Genomic DNA, 12,221 nt, shown 5'->3' on the forward strand with positions numbered 1-12,221 from the left:
AGTGGATGGCCATTGAGTTGCCTTGAGAAGGGAAGTACTCCTCCAAGTTCTGACGTGGTGCGTACCTTGTGGGGTCTAGCTGATTGTTTGATGTTTATTGGACGATTTAAAACCAAATTTAGGAAAACTGGGTGAAGTGCATGTAAGTCAAGTGTTTTCCCAGATTAGCCTGTGCAGTCAGCACAAGCTACTAAAGAATTAAACTTTTCTTCGCTTTTATGCATTTGTAGGAATCGCGTTAAATCCACAGTTGAATCTGGAAGGGCACTTAACACACATGCATTTGTTCCCAGAGGCTCGTTGGATCGTAAATGTTAGAATGTTTGGTATTTCAGTAACAACATTTAATTATGTCTTGTAGTAGACATAGAAAATATGAGGTTGTGGGAAAACGGTCATGTTTCTTTATCCATGCCTAGGAATAGACTATGCAAATCATCACTAAGCTGTTGTTTTATCCATCCCATCATTTTTATACATTTATCTGTTTTTGAAAGAAAAATCTTAAAATATTACAAAAATACCATCCCTTTCAAATGAAGTCATAAAATAAAAAAACATCACTGTAACACACTTATTTGCTGCTTTCAAGAAGCTTTGTTTATACCTCTGTGTGTTAGTCTATGTATGTTAAATGATGGAAAAAAGTGAAAACTCTGAATAAATAGTACAGGGTTTTTGCTCAATAGGATGCAGTATGGAAAATGCAATTTGTTTTCCTTAAGGTACATTTACTGATGTTTTAGATATTTTTATGATATTTTGATACTTTCGTGGCATTGGGGGACATAAAATTATTGTTTTTGCCCTGTCTGTTGGTGTGTTTGTTGGTTTGTTGGTTTGCGTCAAACTTTAACATTTGCCATAACTCTTGCAATATTGAAGATAGCAACTTCATATTTGGCATGAATGTGTATCTCATGGAGCTGCACATATTGAGTGGTGAAAGGTCAAGGTCATCCTTGAAGGTCAAATATATTGGTCAAAATCATTAAAATTTAACATTTGCCATAACTTTTGCAATATTGAAGATAGCACTTCATATTTGGCATGCATGTGTATCTCATGGAGCTGCAAATTTGGAGTGGTGAAAGGTCAAGGTCATCCTCCAAGGTCAAATGTCATATAAATGAGTCAAAATCGTCAAACTTTAACATTTGCCAGTACTTTTGCAATATTGAAGATAGCAACTTCATATTTGGCATGCATGTGTATCTCATGTAGCTGCATATTTTGAGTGGTGAAAGTCAAGGTCATCCTTTAAGGCAAAGATCAAATATATGGGGGGACATAGTGTTTCACAAACGTGTTTTTAGCTCACCTGAGCACAACGTGCTCATGGTGAGCTTTTGTGATCGCTTTTTGCCCGTTGTCCGTTGTGCGGCGTCAACATTTGCCTTGTAAACTCTCTAGAGTCCACATTTATTTTCCAATCTTCATGAAATTTAGTCAGAAGATTGGTTTCAATGATATCTTAGATGAGTTCGAAAAATGGTTACGTTTGCTTGAAAAACATGGCTGCCAAGGGGCGGGGCATTTTTCCTTATATAGCTATATACACGTATGACTATAGTAAAATCTTGTTAACACTCTAGAGGCCACAGTTATTGTCTGATCTTCATAAAACTTGTTCTGAAGATTCATCACGCTAATATCTTGGAAGAGTTCAAAAAATGATGCTGGTTAGTTGAAAAACATGGCCGCCAGGGGGCGGGGCATTTTCCCTTATATGGCTATAGTAAAACCTTGTTAACACTCTAGAGGCCACATTTATTTTCTGATCTTCATGAAACTTGGACAGAAGATTTGTCCCACTGATATCTTGGATGAGTTCAAAAATGGTAACCTTTGCTTGAAAAACATGGCTGCCAAGGGGCGGGGGCATTTTTCCTTATATGGCTATATATTGCTAATCAGAAGATTTGTCCCAAAAATATCTTGGACGAGTTCGAAAATGATGCAGGTTGGTTGAAAAACATGGCCGCCAGGGGGCGGGGCATTTTTCCTAATATGCAGCCTATAGTAAAACCTTGTTAACACTCTAGAGGCCACATTTATTGTCCAATCTTGATGAAATATGGTCAGAAGATTTGTCTAAATGATATCTTGGATGAGTTCGAAAATGGTTACGTTTGCTTGAAAAACATGGCCGCCAAGGGGCGGAGCATTTTTCCTTATATGGCTATATAAGGCTATAGTAAAATCTTGTTAACACTCTAGAGGCCACATTTATAGTCCGATCTTCATGAAACTCTGTCAGAAGATTTATCCCAGTAATAACTTGGACGAGTTAAAAAATGATGCCGGTTGGTTGAAAAACATGGCCACCACGGGGGTGGGGCTATATTCCTTATATGGCTATAGTAAAACCTTGTTAACACTCTAGAGGTCACATTTATTTTCCAATCATCATGAAACTTGGTCAGAAGATTTGTCCCAATGATATCTTGGATGAGTTCGAAAATGGTTTTGGTTGCTTAAAAAACATGGCCACCAGGGGCGGGGCATTTTTCCTTATATGGCTATATATGGCTATGGTAAAACCTTGTTAACACTCTAGAGGCAACATTTATTGTCCAATCTTCATGCTATTTGGTCAGAAGATTGGTCTCCATGATATCTTGGATGAGTTTGAAAATAATTATGTTTGCTTGAAAAAAATGGCTTCCACGGGGCAGGGCATTTTTCCTTATATGGCTTTAATAAAATCTTTTTAACACTCTAGAGGCATTTACTGTCCGATCTTCATGAAACTTGGTCAAAAGATTCATCTCGATAATATCTGGAAAGAGTTCAAAAATGATGCCGGTTGGTTGAAAAACATGGCTGCCAGGGGGCGGAGCATTTTTCCTTATATGGCTATAGTAAATCCTTGTTAACACTCTAGAGGCCACATTTATTTTCCGATCTTCGTGAAACTTGGTCTGAAGATTTTTCCCAATAATATCTTGTTATCTCAGGTGAGCGACTTTATTGTATTTCACCAGTTGATTTCAAAATTCTTATCAATAACCTATTGTTCATGAGATGAATGATTACTAGATAGGCATAAACAACTTTACATTACTACAAATAACCCAAGTAAAAAACATATGTTGTTAGTTGTGTGTAAAAACTGTTTTAACACTGAATCAAAGATGGTTAACTGTCACCTCTCATTGATCTGTTCTTGCTGTTTCATACTTTCCTTCCTATTTCTAGTGGTCATTTGGCATTGTCTTGTGGGAGCTGATGACGCGGGGTGTGAACCCCTACCCTGAAGTGGACAACTGGGACATAGTGCGGTACCTGAAGCATGGAAGACGTATGCCCCAGCCCCAGTACTGCCCAGACCAGCTGTGAGTAACTAACAACATCAAATTTGATATTGAAATTTCAATTGGTAATAACAGCATGGGAATAGACTACTATCTATGTTATCTATTTACCAGTAGCCAAAATAGCAAATGGCTACTAAAATGACTACTACATCATTATAAATTATCTTAAAATCAAGCAGATTTTCATGCTTTTTAAGCAAACAATTTTAACTAACATAAATTTCGGCTACTAATAAATGTTTCTTAGCGCAAACCAAGCTTTTTATACAATTATGTGGCCACATTAAGAATTGTTTTGGCTTTTATAAATTATTACATAATTGAAATAAGGTATCACGTTTGTCTAGGTGCTGGGAAATATCTAACCAATATTTCCATTTTTTACTTACAAAACTTTGTAAGTTTAATTTCTTTCAAATACATAATTTACAAGTTATATGTGGTCTCTTTTCCTGAACATTCACCTACTGAAATTTACTTCTTATACTGAATAAAATCAGTTAACACAAATAAAATGTATTTTTTTATTATTTCTTTACAACAAAATTTAGGCAAAATAATTTAGATATCAGATATTTTCTTGGTAATAGGCCACAAATGGGAAGGACCCTAGCAACCTGTCATGAGCAGACTAGGCCACAACTGGGAAGGACCCTAGCAACCTGTCATGAGCAGAATATCATCCTCACAAGAGCATTTCATGCAAAGTTTTAAAACTTTGCAAATCTGATATGTATAAGCCCCTCTCTGGGAAAACCGGGTTCAATGCATGTGCATGAAGAATCATCCCAGATAAGCCTGTGCTGTCTGCACAGGCAAATAAGGCCTTACACTTTGTGCCTAAACTGATTTTTGCTAATAAGAAACTTCCTTTCAACGAAAAATACATTCAAGGCGGAAAGTGTTGTTTGTGTTTAGCCTTTGCTGGCTGCACATGCAAAATTTTGGACGAATCTTAATGCATATGCATTAACCCCGATTGTCAGACTCATATCCTTTTTCTGGTCAGGTATGCAATTATGCGCAAGTGCTGGCACCCAGAACCCCGCAAGCGTCCAGACTTCAGCCAGCTGGCACACGAGGTGACAGAGATGATCAACATGATAGAGCAGGCCATGAAGCAAGGAGAGCACACAGCAGACATCCAAACCACCTACGTGAACATGGAAAACTGCACTGGTAGGCACATGTGGGGTGGAACAAAAGAATAATATAGTGAATGCTGTTCATGCTGAAAAAAGTTTCATTTTATTTAGTGAGCTGATTTGTTACTTAATTCCAGTGTATGACATAGCTGGTCTTTCATTGCCCAAAACAAATTATGTTGTAAGCATATGTGAATTATTATACCCCCGCAAACGAAGTTTAGGGGGGTATATAGGAGTGATTTTGTCTGTCGATCGGTCTGTCTGTCTGTTGGTTGGTCTGTATTAAGTGTCCGCTCTCTAATTCTAATTGTTTTCATCCGATCTTCACCAAACTTTGTCAGATGTTGTATGTAGATGGTGTCTAGGTCAAGTATGAATATGGGTCATGCAGGGTAAAAAACTAGGTCACGGGGTCACGCGTTTTAAACATTGAGCATGGTGTCCGCTCTCTAATTCAAGTACTTTTTATCCGAGCTTCACCAAACTTTGTCAGAAGTTGTATCTAGATGATGTATAGGCCAAGTTCAAACATGGGTCATGCCAGGTCAAAAACTAGGTCACTGAGTCACTTAGTGCGTTTTAAACATTGCGTATGGTGTCCGCTCTCTAATTCAAGTAGTTTTCATCCGATCTTCACCACACTTGGTCTGAAGGTGTATCTTAATGATGTCTAGGCCTAGTTCGAACATGGGCCAAAGACAACATGCAAAATATTTTGTGTCAATGCGGCATGTGGGGGTATTAGTCACGTCTGTGACAAAGCTCTAGTTTATATTAAAAAATCAAGTTTGTTAAGTATATTTAGGCCTCCATCCCCATCAAACAAGTGAGTTCAAACGTCATTTTAAGTATTATTAATACCCATAAAAAACATCCCAAAAGAAAGCTTTCCATTTTGAAAACACACGATCTGAAGATTTGACAATTAATAGAAAGCTTGTAAAACTGAAAGCATTAAATGCATTCAAGCAGGTAATCCTGATTGATATGGTGTTTACCAAAAACACTCTTTTCCAGCCAGTTTCATAACCCATGAAGGACTTTATATTGCGTGCTGATGTCTAACTGTACAATTCCCATCAATCCTGCAGAGAGGGCGTACTGGATTCATATGAATGTGTGCATAATAAAATAACTGTGATTTTTTTTGCCGTATGTTTCAGACTACCACTACACAGATGAGCTGATGCCTCCTGGCTCTCCGATGTCGGATGAACCGAACTCTGAGCCTACTTCCCCAACCTCTCCTACCTCTGCACAACCCCTGCCTTCTCCCCCCTCAGCCATGGCTCCCTCTCCCCCTGCTGCCAGTGCAGCCACAGGTATCTAGGCATTGAGATTTGTTAATGGGAAGGTCTGTGGACATGTCTCCATATGGTCTGACAAAACATGCACAAAACTACTGTAATGAAGTTCCATAGCTGATTATGATATTGACATTTTCTGTAAGTCAAAATATTTAAATGGAGGGAGGGTATGAGGTAGGAAGGGATGGATGGATGGATGGATGGATGGATGGATGGATGGATGGATGGATGGATGGATGGATGGATGGATGGATGGATGGATGGATGGATGGATGGATGGATGGATGGATGGATGGATGGATGGATGGATGGATGGATGGATGGATGGATCTATGCATGCACCACAGGGTTTTGGGTGGGTGGGTGGATGGATGGATGGATGCATGCATGCATGGATGGATGCATAGATGGATGGATGGATGGATGGATGGATGGATGGATGGATGGATGGATGGATGGATGGATATATAGATGCGTGTATGGAGGGAGGGAGGGAGGGAGGGACAGGTGGCTTTCTGCTCTTTTATGGTCGGACAGTTTTTATGTAATCTTAACCAAACTTTCTGGAAATGTTTGTTGACATTTAATGGAAACCTAGTTTGATAAATAGCCAATTTGCATCAGGCTCTTCAGAGTTGTTTACCTTTGTTTATACAAAAGATAATTTCACATTTTGGCACTCCTACTGTTTTAATTGAATATTCAACAAACTTTCTGGAAATGTTAGCTAATATTAAATGGAGGCAATGTTAGATAACCAGGCACTTCAGAGCTTAAGGGCTTTGTTTGAACAAAAATGCAAAAATCCTTATTTGAGCTATTTTCACTCATTCACTGCTACCTGAACATTCATTAAACTTTCCAGATATGGGTTACATTATTTAGGATAGGCATTAATTTCAGTCCATGACAATTTTGAAAGCTGATAACCAGTCTAAATGTTTAAAAAAATAAGACATTTCATTTAATTTGATGAAAACAATTTACAGAAGACATGAACAGGTTTCAGACATTAAATTGCAATCATATTTCAGGAACGTCTGCAGATCTTCCACAGAAATCCACAGCAGTTGCAGCAGTCATGCATGTAAAACCAAAACCAGTTCCCTCTCCAAAGCCTAAACTTTCTATCAAACCAGACAAAAAAGAAGTGAATGCAAAGACAGAAATTAACCCAAGGAGTCCTACTACAAGCAAGAATAATTCCAATGATAAGAAAGCAGGCGGAGGAGATATGGCAAAGAATGGGGAAGTTTTAAATGACCCTGAAAAATCTCCTTTAATGAAGCCAGGAAGTAAAGGGGAGCAAAATGAGTCTATAGCGTAAAATAAAAAGAAAATAGTGTTTATTCATATATTATATAATGTAATCTCTTTATTAGAATGATTTATGCAAAAATATTTTTGTTTAGAAAATTTTATTGTACAGTTTTTATATATTTTAATTGTAAATCAGTTGTTGTTTTTTTGCTGCAACTTACTGAAATGTTATTATGTGTCAGGTGATGTTCTGATAAGTTCATGGTTGTTAATTAACCAAGGTTAGACTATGTTTTACCATGTGGTTAGCGAACAGAAATGTTTATTGAACTTGTTCCTAAAGTAGATACACTTACTAAAGCTTTAATTAAATATTGCAATGTTTATATGAGTGAGTAAAGAATTTTAGCTTATTCTACTATGTTCTTCTGTAATGGCTGAACCTCTTGTGATTTAAGGTTGTGGAAAAAATAACAGGTTTGTGATTTTATTCTCTGGAGTCAATGAAATTATTTTGCGAAACACATATCTGCATTGTTCTGTAATTAAGTGAAATGTATGCAAGGTTAATCATTTGCCATGTGTGATGCTGGAAGAAATTCAATAAACTTTTACATCTTTTTTTGTACAACAACGCCCAAAATAAGTGGAATTACTTTTTATGATCTGTATTTTAATCTAACATATTGAAATAGTTCAAATGGACAAGAAAGAGTTTAGTGGCAAAATCTTGGATTTTAGTAGTGTTTTTATTATTCTCTTGGCCCAAAGAAGAGTGTGCTGTAGTAAAGTTTATTTATTTTGGTTAAATGGTCCATGGTTTACATAATGCAGCATGAAACATGCTGTAAATTATTCTTAATAATTAAAAAAGAAAATTATTAAAATGAAGAGTTTTCATCATTGTGTGTTTTCTTCAATGACGGAGAAATATTATTTATTGAAATAATCTTTATATACATTTATTTTACATATTCAACATACATTCTAGCAGCAATACATATGTTTAGGTATAACCAGTTTTCAGTAATTTTACAGTCAATTTCTCGCTTTATAGAAATCAAGGTACATATACTGTGGTTGTACATTGTCTCATGGCAAGTAATCATCCATCTTTTGAATGTTGTAGGAATTATTACAAACAAAAAATACAAACAGAAATGGCTAAGTGTTACCAGCGTAATTACTTCTTAACTTTTGCAGGAATCCTCATAATATTATACATTTATTAACAATCAGTGAATGATATGAACTCCAGATGATTATGACTAATCTGGCCCGTTAACTGCATGGAAATATTCATTTTTATGTTACTGAAATTATCAATTAGAAAAATGATAAAGACCCTTACTAATAACAGAAGTTTGTGACTGTTCTAATTGGGATAAAATAATAAGAAGTTAATACTTATGAAACTTTGAATACAAATTGGCATAAATGTATCTAATAATATGCTAACAGGTCATTTGAAACTATGATGTGTACAGATATATGATATGTATGTATATACTTCCTTATGTGGGAATCATGTTTCTGTTTGTATATATGTTTGTATAAAATGTATATTCCTAATCAATTTCCATTTTTATATATACATTCCTTTAATTGTTTATATTTAAGCAATTTGCTTTCTAGTATATTCAATTGTATTATATTTTAATGATCGTATATGCTTCATGTATGTGTCTGTCATAACATTGTAATGGCAGATTGCTATTCCATATTTATCAAAGTATGTACTGGTATGCACATTTGTTCTTCTGTTTGTTTCTGGCTTATTCAACTGGCCTTCTGTTTTCTTTTGCTCAATGTAATAAAGGTTGTAATGTTTTGAACATGTTGGTTGCACCAGTAATTAGCCTTACGAAATACATTTAAACACATATGTGATATCTTTGCATTAATTGTAGTCATAGTGTACGTTTTTTTTATACAAACAAATGTGGGCATTTATGTTTATTATTCTTTACTTTTTCTCAGCAAAATATTTAAAAAACAATATTCCTATGATTTGGTTGTTTTCCACGCCAAACCTGTTTTAAGATATATGAATATTTTTGTTATATTGGTAAAGATTTTATTTTTGCCTTTGAAAGTTTATTTTAACAGTCATTTTTCATATGACTTGAGAACAAACTTTTAATGTTTTATTATGTCAATTGCTGTAAGTGCTTTAATTAAAGTTTGTTGAAATACCATATACAACTTAATGAGTACTTGGGACAAACCAGATTAGTGCAATTGTTTTCACAGGTGCATCATGTTAATGATGTTTTATATGCAGATATATTCAGACACAAACAGAACCTATATATTGTATTTGAAAACACTAATTATTTGTATACCCTGTTTATAGTGTGCCTTTATTGTATGTTGTATTTGTATAGTTTTCTATAAGTAAAATGTGCTTTAAGATATTGACCACTTACAAATATGTATACACAATTTTTTAATATAAAATATATACGAACAATTACTTTCAGAAGCATGTGCAGGGTATGGCATCATATAATGGTTTCATTCGTTATTTAAAGGTCATATTCAACAATAACTTAAGTTCGTAATATTAAAATACATAGTATAAAATGAAGTTTAAAAAAAAGTCAATGTTATAACCGTTTGTTATAACTATAAACCACTAGGTTAAAGTTCAAATAATGCTGTGTTTTGTTAACACCTATTTGAATTACTTCCCTCTGCTATGAAGTCAGATAAGAAATATAAAGCCTCTATTTATTTGTTGCATGGTTTAATTTCTACTTTTAAGAGATTGATTGCTCAGTCACATATTTATGTAACCATGACATTCAATTTTTCTTTCTAAAAAAGGTTTGACTCAATGATATATTGGATGAGTTCCAAAATGGTACCGGTTGCTTGAAAAACATGCAATGGGGCGGTTCATGTTTCTAAATATTTCTTTATATTACATCACCTTGTCAACACTCTAGAGGCAACATTTATTGTCTGATCTTAATGAAACTTGGTCAGAAAATTTGTCCCAATGATATCTTGGAGGAATTTAAAAAGTGTTCCGGCTGGTAAAACATGACCGCCAGGGGTCGGGGTATTTTTAGCCTCATATGGCTATAGTAAAACCTTGTTTAAGTAATTAGCACTCTAAAAGCTACATTTTTAGTCCACTCTTCATGAAACTTGATAAGAACATTTGTTCTAATGATATCTTGGGGATGCACTGAGCAGGTAAGTTCCTTTGTATCTCAGTTGACCGACTTTGGGCATTTCAGGCCCTCTTGTTTATATCATGAAGTTTTCCGTGTTCAAAAGTTACATCCTGCAATATTAACTTTTGAAAACCAAGTTACAATTTAAAAATTATGTTTTATTAAATAAAACAATTAAACCAATTTATATCCTTAACAGTTAAGTTATGACATTGATTTGTAAACACCATTTTAATTAAATAACATGCAAATCTGTTTAATTATCGCATAAAATATATAAATAGTTGTCTTATTCATTTATCATGTTCTAAATGCTGTATTAGTCATAAGTTTTGTGTTTATATATTTGTTTCCTTTTTCAAATTTTATAAACATTATTGTATATGGTATATATTTTTTGTTTAAATATGTAATAAAAATATGTATACATATATGGTTTGATTTTTAGTTATAATCTGTATATAAACTCATGTCTACACACAGCAATATATTGATTAATATTTTAAAACATCGCAGTTTTGGGAAGTTGAAACTTTAAGATTTAGTTAAGTATTTCATTGGTTGTACATAAAATATTATTAGACGTGTATTATGCAACATTTGCTGAAATATCATACATAAATTAACTATCAATCATCTACAGTATGCTACTTAAGCATGCAGTCTTATTATTTTAATACTTATTATTTTGTATCATTAAACTTTGTTATTGCCTAGCCTATTGTTTGGCTATACAGCCAGAACTTAAACTTACATTTGCTAAAACTAACATCACAAGTATAAATCATGGAAGTACCGATGTACATCTGTAATACAACAAGTATAAATCATGGAGGTACCGATGTACATCTGTAATACAATAAGTATAAATCATGGAAGTACCGATGTACATCTGTAATACAACAAGTATAAATCATGGAAGTACCGATGTTCATCTGTAATACAACAAGTATAAATCATGGAAGTACCGATGTACATCCGTAATACAATTTTTGCATACTCTCTTAATGATTACATGTACCTCAAATCGCAAGCACCGCATTAATTATGTTGGTATATTGTTAAGTTTAAAGTTTATGATATTATGATATGAATTCTATTCATTATGAAGGTCTTGGTGCAGAACAATAATCATAAACGCTTGTTAATATTTCTCATGATTTAGTCGAATTCCATGTGGAGGTTTATTTACCTCCTGGAAGTTCATTATATCAAGTCTTACAAATATTGAACGCGCAATGGATTTGCGTTACTCCTACAATCTACACTTTTCATACTGCACGTCAAATGTACTTTCCGTGTAAAATCTCAAAAGCCCGTGATCCGTTTAGATGAAACTTTATAGACAGTATCCGTATATGGTGAACACTAAAGTATTATAAGACTGCAATTTCCCTTTCGTTACGAACAGGGCAAAATTTCTGGAATAAATAAGCCAATACCAATGACAAAGTCGGTACCATTGGGTAATGGTCTGGTCGTTCCTGTCCTTTTATCTTCCACTGAAATATTACCACACGTTATTGTTCGTATGCTTACACTTAACCATTAACAAAATATCAACAAACAAAACACATTTATTGGAAGGATCCGCAATTTCTGCTGATATTTCTGTTATAACTACATTTAACTTCATCTAGAATTTTGCAAAGCACATTTGAATATGTTTAAAATAGTTTTTGAAATGCAGTTTAGATAAGATAAAATCAAGCATGATAATTAAAAACAAGCGAGCAAAATAGCAAGCTTCAAAAGTGGACAACTGTTACAGACATCTTGCTGAATCGTAACGGTTGCATCTACAAACAGTACCCATGCAAATTTCTTCTAAAATGCACTGTTCATTCCATTTTTATCCCCTGCCATAGGCGGATGGATATTGTTTTGGCGTTGTCCGTCTGTCTTTCCGTCCGTCCGGAGCCATATCTTGGAAGTGCTTTGGCGGATTTCATTGAAACTTGATATGAGTATGTATATGGATAAGAGGATGATGTACGCTAG

At 34.5% G+C, this 12,221-nt stretch overlaps 1 protein-coding gene across 1 annotated transcript; it reads left to right on the plus strand.

Moving 5' to 3' along the window:
* Positions 1–3,206: 3,206 nt before the first annotated feature.
* LOC127878795 (swi5-dependent recombination DNA repair protein 1 homolog) lies at positions 3,207–10,561 on the plus strand. Its single transcript, XM_052425326.1, has 4 exons — positions 3,207–3,338; positions 4,330–4,499; positions 5,632–5,790; positions 6,810–10,561. The coding sequence occupies exons 1-4, from the start codon at positions 3,232–3,234 to the stop codon at positions 7,100–7,102; spliced, it is 729 nt and encodes a 242-aa protein (XP_052281286.1). The 5' UTR covers positions 3,207–3,231; the 3' UTR covers positions 7,103–10,561.
* Positions 10,562–12,221: the final 1,660 nt, after the last annotated feature.

Source organism: Dreissena polymorpha, chromosome 1 (genome assembly GCF_020536995.1).
Source record: "Dreissena polymorpha isolate Duluth1 chromosome 1, UMN_Dpol_1.0, whole genome shotgun sequence".
In the NCBI taxonomy this organism is placed as follows: domain Eukaryota; kingdom Metazoa; phylum Mollusca; class Bivalvia; order Myida; family Dreissenidae; genus Dreissena; species Dreissena polymorpha.